This window comes from Antechinus flavipes, chromosome 1, assembly GCF_016432865.1.
Source record: "Antechinus flavipes isolate AdamAnt ecotype Samford, QLD, Australia chromosome 1, AdamAnt_v2, whole genome shotgun sequence".
In the NCBI taxonomy this organism is placed as follows: Eukaryota; Metazoa; Chordata; class Mammalia; order Dasyuromorphia; family Dasyuridae; genus Antechinus; species Antechinus flavipes.
Genome location: NC_067398.1, coordinates 511,776,738 through 511,799,205, shown reverse-complemented (window position 1 = coordinate 511,799,205; position 22,468 = coordinate 511,776,738). Strand labels below are relative to the sequence as shown.

At 35.4% G+C, this 22,468-nt stretch overlaps 1 protein-coding gene across 3 annotated transcripts in view; it reads right to left on the bottom strand.

Moving 5' to 3' along the window:
• Positions 1-19,905, bottom strand: part of PRELID3A (PRELI domain containing 3A) — a 32,710-nt gene extending 12,805 nt beyond the window's left edge. For 2 of the 3 annotated variants that reach the window (XR_007949362.1, XM_051970487.1), the window contains exons 1-3: positions 19,484-19,905; positions 2,702-2,870; positions 2,384-2,473 (exon numbers count right to left, since the gene is read on the bottom strand). Coding sequence is in view for 2 of the 3 variants with exons in the window: in XM_051970487.1 (XP_051826447.1) it covers positions 2,384-2,473; positions 2,702-2,870; positions 19,484-19,515 (291 nt within the window). In the remaining variant the exon portion in view is untranslated. The remainder of the gene's footprint in view (positions 1-2,383; positions 2,474-2,701; positions 2,871-19,483) is intronic. The other variant, XM_051970486.1, reaches the window with a different exon arrangement.
• Between the last annotated feature and the right edge of the window lie 2,563 nt (positions 19,906-22,468).

Below are 22,468 nucleotides of genomic sequence, written 5' to 3'. Positions count from 1 at the left end.
CAGAACTAGGAAATTCTTATGTTTCTGTTTCCTCTGCCAAGAACAACTTTTGGACTAGAAAGGGCAGAATAAATATGACTACAAGGAACCTGAAACTGTGATAACTGAGAAGATAGTGAGAGAGCACTGAGCTGTCCTTAAGGAGTTCAGATCACTAGATCTAACTGAGCCATGACTGCACAGCTACGTTCAGTGAAACTTGAAGTTCACAGATAGTCAAAGAAGTGCCACAAGATAAAAGAGCAAATGTCTTTATTTTCAAAAAATGAGAAAGAGTGGTACCTATAATATATACTTCATTGATTTTGATGCCTGCCAAAACTCTATAATATATTCTGAAAGGCAAAATTGCTAAACATTTAGAAAAGTAAGAGATGTTGATAAGAAGTTGGCATGGTTTTATCATGCATAGGTCATGCCAGACTAATCTCATTTCCTTTTCTTTTTCCTGATAGAGTCACCAGATTAGAAGATCAAGGACATGCTATAGATAAAACTTACTTAGAATTTGAGCACAGTGTTGACAAAGTTGCTCATATTTTTCTTGTGGACAAGATAGAATAGTGTGGGCTAGAGCAGACTCAACAGGTAGTTAATTATGGTTGGATATAAACTTAGAAGGATATCTCAAGTGGAATTTGTCCTTGAATCTATTTGGATTGATATTTTATTAGTGTGATGTTTTTTGGGGAAGGTGTAATTCATGGAGAAGAAGGAAACTTTTAATTACGTACTTTTAAAAAATGATGTAAGAAGAAGGAAACTATTAATTATGTACTTTTTAAAAAATGCAAAATACTCTAAAAGTGATTTCATATTCTTTCTGTTATTTTGTATGTGGAAACATTCAAATTTGTTGGGGGTTTAATGTAGTGCAAGATCAACTGACATGACAGACAAAAAAGCAAATTTGATCTTAGAATACATTAAGAAAGACAGTTTCCAGGCCTGAGGAGGTAATAGTTCTACCATATTCAGTCATATTCATTCCACATCTGGAAGGTTATATTCAATTCTTGGTACCACATTTTAGTAAGGAGATTGATGAAACTGAGAATGACAGTAATATTTATACAGGAATTTAAAGTTATAAAGTGCTTTATATACATTAGCTCTTATAAGCCACACTATAAACCCTGTGGGTTAAGTACTGTAGATATTAAGGCTAGTGATAGTACTAGATTTGCTACTTCATTGTATAAGGTCTTCCCAAATAAGGAAACTTCCTTTATCAATGAAGTTGTCAACTTTTTTTACACTTTAGAGAGCTGTTTGGGAGCACTGAAAAGTTAAATGATTTGACCAAAATCACACAGACAGTATATATCGGAAGGAGAACTTGAACCCAGTACTATTTGATCATGAGACTGCCTTTTTATTTGTTATACCAAATTACTTCCCAGCTTTTGAGTCTCCTAATTTTACAGATGAGGAAAATAACAATCAAAAGAAATGGTTAATTGGCTTGTCCATGATCATACAACCAAACAGCATCAGAGATAAGATTTCAATCCAATTTTACTAAGTCTAGCCCTTGATGATTAAAGATCACCTGGAGAAGAGTGAACAGGATGGTCAAGGACCTTGAAACTATACCACATGAGGAAGTGATAAAAGAATTAGTCATATTTAATTGAGGGAAAAAAAGGTTAGGTGGTGGACATGGTAGCTGTCTTCAAGTATTTAAAGAATTGTCTTCTAATGAGGGATTAGAGTTGGTCAGTTTGGTTCAGAAGAACAAGTAGCCAAGATTGGAAGTGGCTGAGAAGTAAATTTAGTTTTATGGATGGGAGACTTTCTAACAATTAATGCTATCCTAAAATGAAATAGACTTTCTCAAAAATGAATGGGTTCCTTCTCAATGGGAATTTTCAAGCAAAATACTTGTCAAGTACATGGAGATTCTTTTTCATGTATGCATTGGCAGTCCCTTCTCATTCTGAAATTCAGAGATTCTGTAATTTACAATTACCATACTTGGAACTATCATACATAAAGGTTAATAGGAGTCTCTAAAATTTTTAATTTTATCCAATAGTATTCTTAAATTCAAGACTCCTATAAAGATGTGCACTTTTCAGAGTTGGCATAAAGGTAGGGATGCAGTCATTTTCTTTATGCTTCTTCAGAAAAAAAAAAGATAACTGCAACTCAAGCTCATGTTCTTTCCTCACGGTTTTGGTCAGAAGACATAGAAGGCACTGTTGTTTTAAAAAAATTAAATAACAAAAAGTAGCTCTAAAAATACTTATGAATATCTCTACTCTGTTTACTAAGAAACACCCTCTTAAGTCAAAAATTTGAGAGTGTTTTGAAGATAAAATCATAAACTTTATTCTACAAAAAAATTAAAATTCTTTCCACACTCAATTTATTAACTTACATTAGTAGAACACAGCTCCATTTTTTTCCCCACTGGATCTACAACAGAATGCTCCTGAATATATGTCAAAGTCCTATTGGTTCCCAAGACCTGAAAAATAAAAAAAGTCCTAAGTGTTGAGAAAATCTATGACAGAAACTCACAAATGGCCAATGTGTCAATAACTAAAAAGGAGCAAATACTTAAAAGCAAGATTTATGTCAAAATAATAATCATGTTCTTAACTGTTTAGCAGATAGTTTGACTGACATCTCTAGAACAACAAAGATTATGGTATAGAGAGCTATTTAAAAAGAATAATTTCATATAAGAACTTACCGCTTTCACAAGAGTTGGAAGTCCCCACTCAGTGCTGAGAAGACGATGGCTATGTAACCTGCCCTGGTTATCAAGGTTCCTGTCTAACACATCCACTCCTACTACACAAGGGTTCATAGGATTTGGATATTTTCTCATAGCAGCTTTGATGACAGTGTCCCATGGATGGCTATGGGAAAAATGCAATTAGCCATATGAATTGGCACACTAGCATTTTTAAAAATATGCTTACATATGTAAAGATACTTGGACTATTAATACCCAACTCCCAGATCAAACCTACATTTAGAAATAATAATAGCTAGAATTTATATATTGCTTTAAGATTTGCAAAATGCTTTATAAATATTATTTCATTTGATCTTTATAACAACACTGTATAATAGATATTATTATTATCCCCACTTTACAGATAAAGAAATAGCTGTACAGGTTAAGTGATCTGCCCAGGGTCAAACAGCTAGTAAGCATTCTAAATTGCATTTGAATAAAGATCTCTTGATTCCAGGTCTAGCATTTCCTCCTCTATGCCATCTAGCTAGCAAATCTCACGAGTACTACTAAAATGTTTCCTGTGCCTGTCATTTCTTCAATAAACTTCAGGAGTAGCAATTTTTATAAAATTTACTTTTCATTTTCACTGATATTTTTGCTTTTACATCTGCTCCATTTCTAAATATTCCTTTCATCCATACCAATTAAGTCATTCTTCTACCAAAAAAAAAATTTAAAAAGACAATTCAATAAAACAAATCAACATATCAACCATATCTAACTATATATGCAATCTTCCATACCTATTGTGCCCATCTGTACAATGAAAGGAGAGAAGTACATTTTTTCAACACTTCTCTGAGACCAAGTAATGCCATTATAATGACCTAGAGCTCAATTTCAGGTTTTTTTTTCTTCTTTTTTTTTGAGTTCTTTCCATCTATTCTGTCATAGTCATCACCTATATTGTTTTCTATGGTCTCTTTATTTCATTTTACATTAGTTTTTTCTTTTCACACTTCTCTGGTTTCTTCATATTTATTATTTTTATAGCACAGTGATAGTTTATTACAATTATAAAGAAAAATCTGGTTAGTGTTTCCCCTAGTTTGCAGGCATCTTTTTTTTTTTTATAACAGTTCTCTGCTTCCAAAAAAACTATTAAATGAATATTTTGTTTCAGGGCATATGTCAAGGAGTATGATGTCTGGGTCAAAGGATTATAAACATTTTAATCTCCCCATTTTGCATACTTTCCTACTGTTTTCAATATAATCATAATGTAGAAATGCTATTAATTTTACAGATCTATTTGCTATTCTACTGAAGCCATTAATTATCAGGATTAGATTGTCTTTACTTGATCCCTAGCTGCTTTTGAAAACTATAGCTAGTTTAAAAAATTTTTTTGAGCTCAGTTTTTTTAAGAACTGTTATTTTTATTCTTTGCTGGTTATCTAAGCATTCCTTCTTATATCATCAGTAGATAAAAATATTTTGTTTGACTATTTTTATAGGTTTTAAAAAAATGTTTCTTTCTCTTCTCTTATTGCTTTTTATTTCTAACATTCTATTAATGGCCAGAAAAAGGAGTCTTCTTACTTTATTTGTACATTTATTTGGGAGTCTTCTAGTATTTCCTCAGCATGGCACAATGGATAGAGTGTAGGATTTGGCATCAGAGAGCCCAAGTTCAAATTCCATCTCTTTCACTTATTATTTAAATGACCCCAAGGAAGTCACTTAACTTTTATGGGCCTAATATCCTTCAGCTGTAAGGGAGCTACATTAGACAATCTCTAAATTCTCTTCCTAGTCTAATTCTATATTCTTATATATGATTTTGTGATCCCATTGTAAATAATATTAGCTTTTGATTTACATACTTTTTCTTTTCTTTTTTTAAAATTTTTTTATTTTAAAAATATATGTATAGATAATTTTCAACATTCACCCTTGCAGAATCTTGTATTTCAAATTTTTTCTCTTTCTCTCTCCCCTCTCCCCTCTCTTAGACAGCAAGTACTCCAGTATGTTAAACATGTGCATTCCTTCCATACATATTTCATTTTTTTTAATAACTTTTTATTGATAGAACTCATGCCAGGGTAATTTTTTACAGCATTATCCCTTGCATTCACTTCTGTTCCGATTTTTCCCCTCCCTCCCTCCACCCCTTCCCCCAGATGGCAAGCAGTCCTTTACATGTTGAATGGGTTACAGTATATCCTAGATACAATATATGTGTGCAGAACCGAACAGTTTTCTTGTTGCACAGGGAGAATTGAATTCAGAAGGTATAAATAACCCGGGAAGAAAAATAAAAATGCAAGCAGTTTATATTCATTTCCCAGTGTTCTTTCTCTGGGTGTAGCTGCTTCTGTCCATCTTTGATCAATTAAGGCTATCGAAGAGATCCACTTCCATCAGAATACATCCTCAAACAGTATCATTGTTGAGGTATATAATGATCTCTTGGTTCTGCTCATTTCTCTCTCTCTCTGCTCTCAGCATCAGTTCATGTAAGTCTCACCAGTCCTCTCTGTATTCATCCTGCTGGTCATTCCTTACAGAACAATAATATTCCATAACATTCATATACTACAATTTACTCAACCATTCTCCAATTGATGGGCATCCTTTCATTTTCCAGCTTCTAGCCACTACAAACAGGGCTGCCACAAACATTTTGGCACATACAGGTCCCTTTCCTTTCTTTAGTATCTCTTTGGGGTATAAGCCCAGTAGAAACACTGCTGGATCAAAGGGTATGCACAGTTTGATAACTTTTTGAGCATAGTTCCAAATTGCTCTCTAGAATGGCTGGATCATACATATTTCCACAATTATACTGCACAAGAAAAATCAGATCAAAAAGGAAAAAAAAAATGAGAAAGAAAACAAAAAGTAAGCAAACAACAATAAATTAGGTGATAATCCTATATTGTGATCCACACTCAGTCCACAGTCCTCTCTCTGACAGCACATGGCTGTCTTCATCATAAGACCATTGGAACTGACCTGAATCATTTCATTGTTGAAAAGAATCATGTCCATCAGAATTGATCATCATATAATCTTGCTGCTGCTGTGTACAATTATCTCCTGTTCTAGTCATGTCATTAGTTCCCAGGTCTTTCTGAAATTTTCCCGCTGATCATATCTTAAGGAACAATAAGATATTCCATAACTTATTCAGCCATTCTCCAACTGATGGGCATCCACTCAGTTTCCAGTTCCTTGCCACTACAAAAAGGACTGCTACAAACATTTTTGCACATGTGAATCCTTTTTTATGATCTCTTTGAGATACAGACCCTATAAAGATATTGCTGGATCAAAAGGTATGCACAGTTGATAGCCCTTTGGACAAAGTTTCATAGTGTTTTCCAGAACAGTGGATCAGTTCACAACTCTACCAACAATGTATCAGTGTCCCAGTTTTCCCACATCCCCTCCAACACTCATTATCTTTTCCTGTCATTTTAGCCAATCTGAAAGGTGTATAATGGTATCTCAGAATTGTCTTAATTTGTATTTCTCTAATCAATAGTGATTTAGAGCATTTTTATATGACTAGAAGAGGTTTTCATATCTTCATCCAAAAATTGTTCATAATCATTTGGTGGCCAAATCACATTTCAATTTCCACAATACCTCTTGTATATATTGCATTATCACCACTCACATAGCTACTACCTTAGTCAAGCTCTTGCCATCTTTCAGTTTGACTATCACAGTAGCTTCCTAATCTATCTTTCTGCCTTAGGCTTCTCATCATCCCAATTTATCTTCTACATAGACACACAAAATATTATTTTTCTAAAAAAAGCATTTACCATAGAATTCTTTTTCTCCACAAATCTACAAATTCTCTACAAATTCCAAATTCTCTACTACCTCAAGGATCAAATAAATACATGCTCCTTTTTTTATAAAGACAATCACAACCTAGCTCCAACATTTCTTTCTTTCTTTCTTTTTTAGTTTATACATGTGCAATCATATTAAACATATTTTCATATTAGTCAAGTTATGGAAGAGGATTAAGAACAAAAGGGAAAAAACACAGGAAGAAAAAACCAAAAAAATAAAAATTGTGTGCTTCAATATGCTTTCAGACTACAGACTTTCGCTGTTTATGGATAGCGTTTTTCATTATGAGTCTTTTGGAATTGTCTTATAACATTGTGTTGCTGAGAACAGTTGTAGTCTATCAAAGTTGAACATCACATAATGTCCAACATATCTTTCTAGATTTATATACTATTTTCCTTCACACACTCTATTACCCAACCAAATTGGTCTTCTTTCTAGTATCTTTTAGAATTCTGGACTTCCTTTAAAGATCAGTCACTTCCTCCATGAAACCTATCCAGATTTCACTTGCAGATAGTGCCTCCTTTTAAAATTTTGTTGTTGTTGCTCTTGCTAGGTGTAACAGAGTGCTGAATCTGAGGTCAATAAGACCTGAGTGCAAATCCAGCTTCAGACACTTATAAACCATGTGACCCTAGCCAAAATATTTGATTATATTTGTCTTAAGTTTCCTCAGGGTCAAATGAGCCGAGCAAGGTATGACAGATCACTCCACTTATTTCTGCCAAGAGAACCCCAAATGGAGTCATGAAGAGTTGAACATGATTGAAATGACTATACAACATATATAATGTATACGTATGTATTATATTGATTATCCAGTCATTTCAACCATGCCATAGATATTTAATATATGGCATTTTAGAGCATATATGTTGTTTTAGTCCTATATATATTTGCACATATAAAACATATATCCATATATATATGTTATATACACATATACACTTACTGTCCTTACAGAATATAAAATTGCTTACAGTCAGAGATAGTTACTGTCTGTATCCACAGTGCCTTAAAAAAATAAGCATTATCAATAAATGTTTATTGATAGGTAGATAAATCATGCACATCTGTGTTGTATTTTCATTACTGGAGGAAAAACTGATGTTTGAATCAGCAACTTACTTAGTGAAAGGATCATAGCTCTAGTGTTTTCTAGCTCATAGTCCACTTAGTTCAGCCTTCTCATTTTCCCGATGGGCTAAGCGACTACCAAAATGGGAAACATTGAGCATCATGAGCTGGATCTGGATAGAGACTGTGCAAGGTCAACTTGAATAGTAACTTTTATTTAGATCACCATTAGGAATACAATCTAGAGGATCAGGTAGGTCATCAAGGCAGTTGCTCAGTAGCTGGGTAACGGATCATTGGGCACCTATGGTTAGTCAATGACTTGGTACCTTGGGTGTTAATAAAGGAGTTCCAGTCACCAAGTTCAATCCCTGATTATACTATAGTTGGAACTAAACAGAACCTTTTGTTGAACATGAATTTCTGTATAAAATAGTACTTCAAATTTCTATTATACTTATTCTAAAATTATAATTCATGGGCCCTTACCAATCTGCTTCCTTCTTAAGTCAGCAGGTAAACAAAATTTTCTTACACATGTGGGGAACATACACTAGTAGAAAAGCACACATGTGGGGAGCACACATGGTCAGAGCAACTTATACCTATAGTTCTACACTGCTCTAATGTCTCCTTTTTCCATTTTTATAAAAAATCCCCTCTCCCAGTCCCCACAGACACTTCACAAAACTGTTCTAAATTAGATGAATTTAACTAGTAAACCTACTGCAAGCTTAGCTATTTAAAGCCCTCCAGGTTCATGACCATTTTTCGGCTACTTGGCTTCATTCCTCCTGATTCAGTTTTTTAAAAAAGTGTTCACATTTAAGAAAACGTTAATACCTCATTACTATAGTAGCACTTCAGCCACCTGTGATTATATACAGGGAGGAAGGAAAAATGTTTAGTGTCCAGCTCCTCCTCTTAACAAAACATTTCATTAATGAAATGAGATACAGTAACAGGCAAAAGAATTCTTAATCTCCCTGCAAGTAGGAATTATTTCATTTAGTGTATTTGCATCCCTAGAGGATAGAACCCACAGTACCAGGCACACCTTAAGTGTTTAATAAATACTGAATGATAGATTCATAATTCATATAATAAATAAGTAGAACAGTGAATAAAGCACTGGGCATGGAGTCAGGAAGACTCATCTTCATAAAATCAAATTTGGTCTTAAACACTACTTGTATGACCCTGGGCAAGTCACCTAACACAATTTACCTCAGTTGCCTCACCTATGAAATGAGAAGGAAATAATAAACCGCTCAACTACTTTTGCCAAGAAACTCCAAACATGGTCACAAAGAGTGAGGCATGAGTGACCTATCCTTTTAGCCTTACCCAAGGAATATTTACTAAAGCAGGATAAAAAAGGAGGCACAATTATTTTGCAACATTGATGGATGAATCCCCAACTACCTGCAATCTTAACCCCAACCCCTATTGAAAGAGAAATAAAACCATTCAAAGATACCATAAAGCAGATGGTCTCATCAACTGTTATAACAACTACTTGTTCTTAGATAAGAGTTTGGCCTAAAAGAACTTCCTTCACAATTGTAAAAATACTTGATCATTTCCTTTTGTTTTCTGCCTTTCAATAGTGACTGTTTTCTTATAATAAGTCCTGCCAATTACATTTCAAATAATCCTTTTTTTCCCTCAGATGATTTCCTTCCTCCCTTTCCTGTTAAATATTTTACTTATTTGATCTAAGTTGACTTAGAATGCTGATTGGTTATATACTCTAAGTGGGCATGAAAAGTTATAAAAATTCAATCTGTATCCTAGGAAGCTGAAACTGCTATTGAGCAAGAACAGCCTTCCTTGGCATACTAATAAATCTTTGCTTTTAATTTGGCCCCCTATCTTTTATTCCCAAACACCAGACACTCTCTGAGAGGTACCCCTCTCCCAAGAATTTCTATTCCTTGTTTGAATTCCTTGATACTAAGCACTTAACAATGTTGAAGGCACTATGTTAGTCCTAGAAAGCAATTTTTTTTAAAAAAAAGATGTAATTCAAGATTTTTATTCCAACTCCATGATAATGGAAGTGTCTGTTCCTTAATGGAAAATTTTTAGACATGCAGAGAAAAGGAAAGTTGAGAGATTTGGGGGCAGAGCAAGGCGATTCATTCTCATTGCCCCAGGAATCACACTGTGTTTAAAGCACGCTCTAAAGAAAAACCTATTTTAGGTTTGCTATGAAGTGGACAGACTATCATCAGTTTCTACCCTAAGAGATACCTCTCTGCTTCCCTGAGGAAAACCCAAAAGATGCCAGAGGCTTTTTCCCCTAGGGCAAGAGAACAGGTGTCCTAATATAATTGATTTCTTCTTTCTACCTATCTGGGAATCTGGAATAAACCATGTCCAAATACAACTATCCCTTGACTGGTTTAGCTTAGACCTCTCCTTACAGAGCTTTCCTTTTAAGATGCCCACATAGTAGAAATCTTGAATCAGTTCTGAATGTGCACAATGCTCAGCTGTGCTATTGTCCTAGATTTGAGTACAAGTGTTCCCCACTCAATTCTATAAAATAGTGACCAGGCTTTCAAGTTTACATTCCACAAGTTACTTACAACCTCCTAGCCTTTATCTCTCCTTAGAATGTCAAGAATAATTGACAATTCACTGTGCTTCCCAAGAGAGAGTAGGATAAGATAAGGACATAAGGAATATCATAGAGAAATTTAGATCTGGTCCATCATGTGGGAGGTGTTGGAACACATGAGTGAGTCATTTATTGGAATATATATCTCATAATCATCACCTTTCTCTCCACTCATATATAGCCATAACACAAAGCAAGTCCTTCATCACCTCTATCCTGGACTTGAAATTGACTAATTTCCTTAATTCAAGTCTTTTCCATCCCCCAAAACCCATCTTATGCATAGTTACAATACTAATATTGCTGACTTGCAATGTCTGACCATGTCAATCAATCAACAAGCATTTATTAAGCACCTACTATGTCTTAAACACTGGGACAGGTACTTGGAATATAAAGACAAAATGAAACAATCCTTTCCTCAAAGAATTTATATTCTACAGAGGAAAACAAACAACATGTATAAATAATTGTGGCTCCTCTACTCAAGAAACTTCAGTGGCTCCAAAACAATATAAATTCCTCTGCCATTTAATACGTTACCTACCCCATGCTTGTAGACTTGATGGGGCCTTCACAATATATTTCATATTTCTCCCCCTTATGCCTCTACTTTCAGCCAAATTTGCCCACTTTCTGTTGGGCACACATGGCATTCTTGTCTCCTTGACTTTACATAAGCTGTTACCATGCCTAAAATACTAGCATTCCTCAACACCTCCTCATGGCACTCTTAGCATCTGTCAAAGCCCAGATCAGGAGCTATTTTCTAGAGAAAGCCTTTTCTTCATTCCTTCCCAGTTGTTAGTCCTCCCCTGCTTCCATCTGAAAAATTATTTCTAATTATTATGTCCACATTTTGTATATACTTCTCTCTGTACATGTTTTCTCATGTACAAACAAAAACTTTTAGGGTAGGTTCATCCTATTTTGTTTTTTTCTTTGCATGCCTAGGACTTGTCAGAGTTCCTGGTAAATGTGAAAATTGCTCAATAAACACTTGTTGAATTGAATTGGGAGTTCAGAGTAATAATTTTCATATAGATGAAGTACTAAGTTGTACTCAGTACCAAGGAAAACTATCAGGATCGATATTGATTATAAGAATGGAAGACCAAACAAAATAAAAGATAAACTGTAAAAAATGGCATTTAACCCTGTAATTTTTTTTTTTACTATTTTACTATTTTACTATTCACAATATTTATCAAACAGCATATTATGTATCATGAGTCAAATTAAATTTATTGCAAATTTATGTAATAACTAAATTCTTTTCTTTGTACATAAGTATTATTTGTTTCTCATTGTAGCAGTCCTCTATTCACAATGTAAAAACCAAATTGGAATAAATGTAGCAGCTAGACGGTGCAGTGAGTAAGAGCACTAAAAGACCTGAATTCAAATCCATCTCAAAAATTTACTAGCTGTGTAACCCAGGGTATTTAACCTCTGTCAGTGTCAGTTTCCTCATCTGTAAAAAGGGGAAATAATAGCATCTACATCACAGGATTGCTGTAAGGAGCAAATGAGATAATATATGGATATTATCTGCAAATCTGTTATTTATTTATTTTTTTGTTTGTTTGGTAAGGCAACTGGGATTAAGTGACTTGCCTAGGATCACACACTTAGTATGTGTCATCCTAACTTCAGGGCTAGTGCTCTATCCAACCCCCACTCCCCACCCCCCACTAGCTGCCCCTATGCAAATCTTAAAATGCTATAAAAATGCTAATTATTATTATTTTATTGTTGATTAAATCTAGCAATAACTAACCAATAGCACCATGTTATGTACCTTCATGAACTAATAGATACAATTAACCTATCTTATAAGAGAATGAAATAAAAAAAACTTACATTATAATACAAGAAAATGATTTTTTTCTTCCTATATCAGTTTTCCTATTCATGATAAATACTTGATAATCACAGAGAGGATTACTAAATTAGTGCCCCACATTCATGTAAGGGGCTCTGTTATTGCAATTACAAGATTTAGAACAGGATGTCAGGAAGACCAGAATTCAAATGTGATCTTATACAGTTACTAATTGTGTGACTCTGTGTAAGTGATCTAACCTCTCTCTTAGTTTTCTCAACTGTTGAATAATTATACTAAAATCATCCACTTCCCAAGATTGTTGTGAGGAGAATATGACTTAATGTTTGTAAAGCACTTTGCAAACCTTAAAGTGCTACATAAAGGCTAATTATTATCTTAGTGATAATCTAATCATTCTAGTTTTACAGATGAGGAAATTAAGGCATAGAAAATTAAGTGATTTGCCCAGAGTTAGAGTGACAGATCCTGAATCTCAGGTCCTCTGATTCTAATGCTGAATTCATACCATCATGCTGCTTAATGTAATTTCTTTATATTATTGCTATAGTCCTACATGAATGATGATTTTTATCATTTTAAAGGTATTCTCTAGGGTGTGCCAGAAATAAAAATTATGAACTGGCAAGATTATTAAAACTTCATTGTGAGCATTTATATAACAGAAATTGGTAAATTCTACAGGAGTTGATATGATCGATTGATTGATTTTGTTAATTGTAAAGCTGTAAGGAAAAGATGGAGAAAATGATAATTATGCAAATTAAATTTAAAACTAGCTCTTCAAAGAGCCAATTGTTCAACCTTTATCAGTATACTTGTGCCATCATGAAATAGATAGAATAATCCCACTAGTATCAGAAATATACCTACTTTTGATATCATCTAGAGGTTGGTATTATATTTATATATTTAAATCACTATATATTTAAATTATTTATATATTTAAATCACTGAACTTCTACATGCCTAATGTAATCCCTTGATATTTATCCAAAGTATATGTAGTTTATAATCTATTATAATCTTTACAGGATGAAATTAGCAAGAAAAGTCTACCATATAAAAAATGCCTGACCATCTTAAAATATGGTGAGATGGCTCTTCTTGTCAGCTTTTCTAAAAGGTTATTTTTATCAGGACTTACTTTTGAGATTATACTTGGATATGATTTCTAGATCTCATGGGCTTTTCTCATGAACACTAATGCCAACAAGCAAAGCTGATTATATCTAATTTCTTTATACCCAATCTTTTTTTCCTTCAAAGTAAACTTATCAAGTACTAATCAAATGGCTTAATAATAAATCCAATAAAAAGGTGAAGAGAAAAAATTCATAATAAACAAACCAAAGAAATATCTATAATCTTAGAAAGAAAAAACTGAGGACTCTTAGCAGAACAAAATATTTCCCCTGAACACAACCAGAAAGTTGTACTTCTAGTTTTTATCATACAGAAAATTATGCTGGACAGCATTATGTCATTCATAAGTCAGTCTTATGGAACAAAACATAAATGATAGTTCTTAATAAGGAGCTGAGTGAATATCTGTCAAAGTCCATTTAGCTTTTGGTCTAAAGCCAGAATTCAATGACAAGACAGTCAGCTGAAACAATTTTCAAAGTCATCAATAGTAACTTTGTTTATAACTGACAAATCACTTAAACCTGTGACAAATATTTAATGTACCTCCATGATGGATAGTAAAATCCATACTAAACTAAAATTAAACTCAATCACTCGGTGATTGTTAATTTTATCAGGAACTGTACTAGATACTGAAGATACAAAGATAAAAAAGGAAACAATTCTCAATTTTGAATAGCCTAAATTCTTCAGGTAGAGAGAGCAAGTGTATAAATATGTATATATTATTCATGTACATATAGATTTGGCTTTTTAAAATGTATGTATATGGAAGAAATAAAAAATTAACATAAGATACTTAGTCAATAAGCATTTATAAAACATCTACTATGTACCAGGCACTGTGCCAAGTGCTGGGGATATAAAATACAAGGTAATTAATTATAATGTAATTAGAAAGGAAGATAAAAGCAGTTGTAACAATCAGGAAAGGCTTGATATATAGGATGGTGCTTGAAGGAAGTGAGAAATTCTTTGAGGTGAAGCGAGGGGGATGTGTATTTTAGGCATGACAGAGAATCTGTGCAAACACATAATGGATGGACATGGGGGAGACTGAGATGGAATGCCATGTGAGAAGTACACAGAGAAGGCCAGAAGGGTGGACTATAGAATTTAGTTAGATAAACAATGAATAAAGAATCTGAAAATATAGGTTGTGAAGAACTTAAAGTGCCCTGAAGGGAATTTATATTGTACCCTAAAGGCAACAGGGAACCACTGAAGATTACTGAAGAGTGACCTGGACAAATCTTTGCTCAAAGAAAAATCATTTTGGCAATTCTGTGAAGAAGGATGATAGTCAAACTAGAAGCTGACTCTAGACTCTAGAAGGCTAGATTCTAAGCAAAAAGTGATGAGACCTGAACTGAGGGTGTCTGTGATTAGAGAGAAGGAACTGGAAGTGAGAGATGATGTGGAAATAATTGACAGAATTTGGTAAATGACTAGACGTATAGGGTGAGGGAGAGGGAAGAGTCTGGAGTAACACCAAGATTAGTAACATGGGAAACTGGAAGAATGATGGTACTCTTGATAACAACAGATAAATTTGGTAGAAGAGTAGACTTGAAAGGAAAAATATCAAGTATTCCTTTTGACATATTGAGTTTTTGATGTCTGTAGAACATATCCAATGTAAAATGTCGAACAGATCATTGGTGATTAGAATGGTTGGAAAAGAATTCATGAAAAACACTGGAGTGGATATATAGATCTATGTGCCATCTGCAGAGATAATAATTAAATAAAAGGGAGTTGATGAAGTCACTAAGCAAGCAATCGTTAAGCATTTATAAAGTACTTATGAGGCTTATATAATAAGAAAAAATTTTTTCTATAAAAAACCCAAAATTCTTGCCTTCAAGAAATTTTCATTCTAAATGGTGGAAACAATACACATGTGGGCATATTTGTGTATACATATATATATGTATATATAAATAATGTGTACATTTTTCATATATATTTACATATGTATATTTTAAACATGTAAAATATGTATGAAGGACAGGTTGGAGTGGGAAAAACCTGAATCAATCAATAAACAGTTGTGTCTACTATGTTTTAGGCACTATACTAAAGATGTAAAGAAAGGCAAAAAGACAGAACCAAACCAAATCCTCTTTGTTCTCAAGAAGCTCACAGTCTAAAAGATGAGATAATATACAAATAAGTACTAACAAGATATATAGAGAACATAATTTAAAAAGAAGGCTTCAGAATTAAGGGATTGGGAGAGATTTCCAATAGACTATCTGGGAATTGAAGGAATTCATAGACTCTAGAAGACAGAGATGAGAGAGAATATTTCAGCATGAGGGGATGGGAAGAACAGCCAGTGAAAATACCTAAAGTTGGGAGATGGAGTGTCTTGTTCAAGGAACAGTAAAGTAAGGAGAGCACAGGATCAAAGAGTATGTGGAGATAAGTGTGAGATGTAAGAATACTGGAAGGAAAGGTAGAAATAAGATTTGGCAACCAAATGTATACATGAGATGAAGGAGAGTGAGAAGCCCAAGGTAACACACAGGTTGCAAATCTGAGTGATATAAGAATGATTATGTGTTTGGAATAGGTGGAGGAGGCATAAAGAGTTCTGTTTTGGTCATATTAAGTTTGAGATATCTTAAGGGACATTTAATTTAAAATATCCAACAGAGAATTGGTGATGAGGAATTGAAAGCCCAGATAGAGAGAGGGATAGATATGCAGATTTGGGAATCATGTACACAGAAATAATTGTTGAAGCTAGATAGCCTGATGAGTTCATCACGAGTATAGACAGTAGAAAAAGGTCCAAAACAGAGAGCCTTGAGTAATGCCCACAGATCAGGAGCATGGTATAGGTAATCATCCAGCAAACTGAATAGTTAAAAGTGATCAGAATGATGGGAGGAGAACCAGAAGGATAGTGCCTTGAAAACCGAGAACATGGTAGTCAACAGTTTTACACAGTTGAAAATATTACTTCAGATTTGATCATTAAGAGAACACTGGTAATTTTGTGAGAACCCAGTTTTATGCGATTAATGAGGTCAGAAGCTAGGCTTCAAATTATTGAGTGAGAGCAAGAGGACAGAGATATAGGATAACAGTTTAGATGGATGATAAGATCTAGTAAAAGTTTGTTTTGTTTTTTAAATGATGAAGGAGTCATAATAATGTTTGAAGGCTGTAGAAGAAAAGCCTCTTTCTGACAGGGAAAAACTGAACACCAGAGGATAAGGATTGGTTGAGGAAGAAATCTGCTTGAGAAGATAGAAGGAAATAATATCAAGGATAGATGGGGGGAGGGGGTGTGTGTGAACGTCAGCAAGATGAATCACCTCATTATCAGAGACTTGGAGAAAGAAAGAAAATGGAGGATAAAGTTAAGAGGTTTTGAGATAAAAAGGGGAAGAAAAGAGAGCTCACTGTAGACATGTCCTCAATTTTCTCAGCAAAATAAGCAGGGGTAGATTAGAAAACTTTTCATAAATTAAATTACTTTCTACATTTTTAAATGAATTAAACATAATTATAATAGTCTGTAGAGAAATAAAGCTAAAAAGAACTGTCCGTTTTGTTATTTAAGAAAAGCTGTTTAATAGGAACACTAATACACTGTTGGTGGAATTGGGAATACATCCAGACATCCTGGAGGGCAATTTGGAACTATGCTCAAAAAGTTATCAAATTGTGCATACTCTCTGATCCAGCAGTGCTACTACTGGGCTATACCCCAAAGAGATACTAAAGAAGGGAAAGGGACCTGTCTGTCTGTGCCAAAATGTTTATGGCAGCCCTGTTTGTAGTGGCTAGAAACTGGAGAATTGGAGAATGTTGGGTAAATTGTGGTATATGAATGTTATGGAATATTATTGTTCTGTAAGAAATGACCAACAGGATGAATACAGAGAGGCTTGGAGAGACTTACATGAACTGATGCTAAGTGAAATGAGCAGAACCAGGAGTCCATTATATACTTCAACAATGATACTGTGTGAGGATATATTCTGATGGAAGTGGATTTCTTTGACAAAGAGATCTAACTCAGTTCCAACTGATCAATGATGGACAGAAGCAGCTACACCCAAAAAGAAAGAACACTGGGAAATGAATGTGAACTGTTTGCGTTTTTGTTTTTCTTCCCAGGTTAGTTTACCTTCTGAATCCAATTCTTCCTGTGCAACAAGAGAACTGTTCAGTTCTGCATACATATATTGTATCTAGAATATACTGTGACATATTTAATATGTATAGAACTGCTTGCCATCTGGAGGAAGGGGTAGAGGGAGGGAGGGGAAAAGTTGGAACAAAAGTGAGTGCAAGGGATAATGTTGTAAAAAAATTACCCAGTATATGAATGTTATGGAATATTATTGCTCTGTAAGGAATGACCAGCAGGATGAATACAGAGAGGCTTGGAGAGACCTACATGGACTGATGCTAAGTGAGATGAGCAGAACCAGGAGATCATTATACACTTCGACAACGATATTGTATGAGGATGTATTCTGATGGAAGTGGATTTCTATGACAAAGAGACCTAACTGAGTTTCAATGGATAAATGATGGACAGAAACAGCTACACCCAAAGAAGGAACACTGGGAAACGAATGTGAACTATTTGCATTTTTGATTTTCTTCCCGAGTTATTTTTACCTTCTGAATCCAATTCTCCCTGTGCTATAGGAGAACTGTTCGGTTCTGCAAATATGTATTGTATCTAGGATATACTGCAACATATTTAACATATATAGGACTGCTTGCCATCTTGGGGGGGGGTGAAAAGAGGGAGGGGAAAAAACGAAACATAAGCTAGTGCAAGGGATAATGTTGTAAAAAATTACCCTGGCATGGATTCTGTCAATACAAAGTTATTATTAAATAAAATAAAATTTAAATTAAAAAAATTACCCAGGCATGGGTTCTGTCAATTAAAAAGATATAATTATGAAAAAAAAAAGCTGTTTAAGAGGAGTGCCATTGCTGAGATTCAGTTTATACATTTTTGATCAGAAATAGGATCGCCTCTCCTAATTTTAACAGACAATTTAAACATTCTTACTCTTACAAGGAAACTAAAACATAGTCTTTAGGTTTCATGACTGGTGGGATTTGATTTCCAAAGGCAAATTATCAAATCTTCTGATATCTTTTTTCCTCCTTTCGTTCCTCTAGTTCAGGGTTTCTTAAACTTTTCTACTCATGGCATTTTTCCTCTGAAGAAAATTTTAAGTGACTCTTGGTATAGGTATATAAAATAGATATGCAAATCAACCATTTACTGATGATAAATCAAATTTTGTGACCCCCACATTCAGTTATGTGACCCCATATAGGTCCAAAACACAGTTTGAGAAGCTGGGCTCTGGTTTACCATTCCTTCTCCCATCTATCTTCATTCCTAACCCCTGATTCATTTCTTTACTCCTTGAAGATCAAATCGAGATATTTGTAAAGCTCTTAACAAAATGTCTAGCACATAGTAAGTACCATGTAAATATTAGTTATTATTGTTGTTGTTATTTCTTCCAAATCACTAAACTGTAATCTTTACAAATCATAGGTAGGGAATCACTGATTTAGCATCGGGCATACTGGCTTCCTTATTTATCGGTCTACTAATGTTCATCTGATTAATTTCCCAAGAAGGGAACTGAGGAAAAAGAAACTCTCTACTTGAAGGACCCCTTGACCTTGTTTTTTGTGAGCAAGTGTTTTTTGAGGAAAATCAGATCTGTGGTTCTGTTATACTTAAATCAAGCCTTCCTCAAACCATTTTCAAATAGGCAGCAATCATGGGATTGAAACTAAGAAGGAACTAGGCCTCTCATTTCTTGTATTTGCTTTTTGGGGTATTAAAAAAACTAACCCTGCTTCCCTAAGCCTAATCCCTCTCCGGACAGACAAATGTTCAAAATTAACTGCCAAGCAGCTGCCTTGATTATTTGTACATCACATGAAAGATCCTTAATGGGGTAGGCAACAGGGGGAAATGCATGCCCTCAGAGGCATGAGACAGCTCATTGACATTTAATTTTTTTTTTCCCCCAGAATGAAGGGAGCACTAAAGCTCTGGGCTAACGTCGGCTGAAAGCATATACAGATACTCACGGCGGGAGGACAAGATACCTGCATCTCTTGAGATGCAACTTTCGTGGGCCCCAGCTTGGTCACTTTCTGCATCCTTTGCCCCCTCCACAAGCCAGAGCTCCCTCCTCACCCAAACACGTGCTCGGAGCTCCAGATCTTCATCTTTCCCCCGCGGCAGCTTCAGGGACCAGAGGCGCTCTTTAGTCTCTGTGCAGGGCAGCAGCTTCGGAGCCCGGAGAGATACCTCTCCGACTAGAACCCGCCGAACTGTGCAAGGCTGCCCTACTCTCCAGCACACTACTCTCCCGCACCGGGCCTGGAACACTTGTCACTCACTCAGATCCGAGGGCCCAAGGGGCAGTCATGGCATCTGCGTCATGCGCACCGTTTCTGAGCGTCCCTGGGTATTTGTGCGGCCCAAGGGAGGCATCCTTCTCTGGTTCTGGATCCAGCAGTTTCCAGCCCTGGGGCACAGCGAGTTCGGGATTCCAAGTGCACTCTCTTCCTTTTTTTCCCCCTCTCACGTGACTCTGACAGACACCCCTCCCTCTTCTCCCCCCCACTTCCACCCCCACCCCCATCCCGCCGCCTTCTCCCGCCCCTAGCCTTCACAGGGATGCTTTCCTTAATGCATGTGTCAGAGTCAAAGCTAAAAATAGGGATGTCGCAGCAGTGTCCCGTTAAGGAATGCGCAGAGAACTACTGGTTGTACCGAGGAAGAAGCAGAGGCGGAGGCGAATTTAGGATCAGTATGCGGGTACTCGTAGGGCTGGATGATATTGCATTAGTTGGAAATAGAAAGGGAACACTTAGGAAAATCATCATCAACAATTCTGTTCCGGAAGGGAACCAGTAAGCTCTTCATTGTCTTAGTAGTCACTGGCTTACCTTCTCTGAGTTCCTTAAGAGTTTGATTTTGTAAATATAATCCACAAAAGGGAATTCCTAGCTTTCAGTTGGTCTTACCTATTTCCCTGGGTACTGCCCTCACTGCGGCATATCTTTGTTCAAGCATGGATTTACTGACCCACAATAATAGGAAAAGGCTCTGAGTTATGACATCTTTTCATTTCTCTATTTCTGAAGTCTGGGAGATCATCCATTCAAAGTTTTATGTTTTTCCTCCTGTGGAAGAGCTGGATTCCAATGTGATCTTTTCTATTTGTGTGATCTTGGGCAAGTCATTGTAAGATTTGCAAAGAGTAGGGGGAGGAGGAGGAGTTATACATGGTACCCAGAAAACTAAAGTTTGAGGCATTTAATGGGTCAGCTCTCATTCAAGACCATGACTCACATGACTCCACCATTGTACTTAAGCCAAACAGAAGTCATATGACTTCAAAGAAAAAAAAAAAGGTTTAATCAAACAGCAAAGCAAATAAAGTGCTAAGAAAATATCTTGCTTTCTCTCAAGTTACTCCATCAACAGTGGCAGAATGCACAAACCCAGAAAATATGTGTCACCAGGTAATATGCATGGAGAGACACTGATGTTAGGGGATATGTGGCTAGGACAATTCAAATTTCCTATGCTATAGAACCTTAGATATGCTCTTATAATGTCAGGGTGCTTCTTTCTGGTTGGAATTGCATCTCCACTTTGGGTTGCATGTTATATCATCTCTGCTAAGGGTTGATCTTTAGCTGTGGTTATCACCAAGAATCTGCTACCCTCAGCCAGTCTGCTATATATTGTCCATTTGTTTCTCTTTGCTACCATCTGCTGGAGGTTTGTTAATAAGGCTCTCTCTTGAAAAAAATAAAGCTGATCTCTTTTTGTCCATATCATTGTCCCAGGTCATAAGTCCTCCTTAAGATTAAGTAAGCAAGGAGAGCAGAAGCCCTTAAACTAGGATTGTCAAGGCTTTTGACTATTTTCTACGATTCTTCCTCTAATACCCGGGCCCAAAAATTCCTTGTTAATTCCTTTCTGATATGAGACAATTTGCTTCAGAGTACCTGGCCTGGAGGTAGGGAGACTCATCTTTATGAGTTCAAATCCAGCCTCAGGCATTTCCTAGCTGTGTGATCCTGGGCAAGTCACTTTACTCTGTCTAGTTTTCCTTATCTGTAAAATGAACTAAAGAAAGAAATAGCAAACCACTAAAGTATCTTTGCAAAAAAAAAAAAGAACTAAATCAAAAAACAAAAACAAAAACCCAAATGGATCACAAAGAGTTGGATAGGACTGAAACAATGCCCAAACAATGATCTGTAGAGCTGGGTCTGGTGGTGAGTTCAACAAAACCATAGTCAATAGAAACACTATTAGGTCATCAAAGGCACTGTAGGAAGAAGTAACCCTTTCCTGTATGAGTCATAGTCATACAAGTTCCCTTCATGTAGGCCCCTCTTCTCCCACATTCCATTTCTCTACCTTTTATGTGTGTCTATGCTAATTGTTGTGAGGTGTATTTATAGGAAAATGTATCTCTGGGTTATGGGAAAGACATTTTGTTGCTACTTTTCTTATAGTATCATTTTTGTAAGTGCTTGAGTTGTATCCTTTGACTCCTAACTCATGACCTATAGTTTAATTACAATATCATATAGTACTTTGATAATGAGACAGCCCTCCTCTAAGCCATCTTGTGATTTGGAAGCTAGGTCAACTACATATAAGTTATAAATAATATAATAATGAACTGTGTATGTAAATTCTAGCTTAGTAAAAGTCTCCATTAATATCACTGCTATTTCAACCCATGATAAAAAAATTAAACAATAGGATAGATTTGCATTTTGGGGGAGGTAAATTATTCTGCCTACCTGATATCCACTAGGGACTTTTTAATCAGTTGTTTACTATCTGTGGGACTCCTTTCCCTCTCCCCTCTTACTAGTTTAGTTTCTCTTTAATGATACTTTGCAAATGCATTGATATTCAATCTGTTGCCAGTTATACACCTTTGTAACAACTCTCAAATATCATTGCTTCTCTCCTTTGATACTGCTACTTCTCTAATGTAGGCCCTTGTCACATCATACCTTGATTACTGCAAAAGCTTGCTGGTGAATTTGCCTGCCTTAAGTCTCTTCTCACTCCAAGTCACCCTTCATTTAGCTGCCAAATAACCAAAAGTTAGTTCCCTAAAGTACAGATCTAAGCATGTCA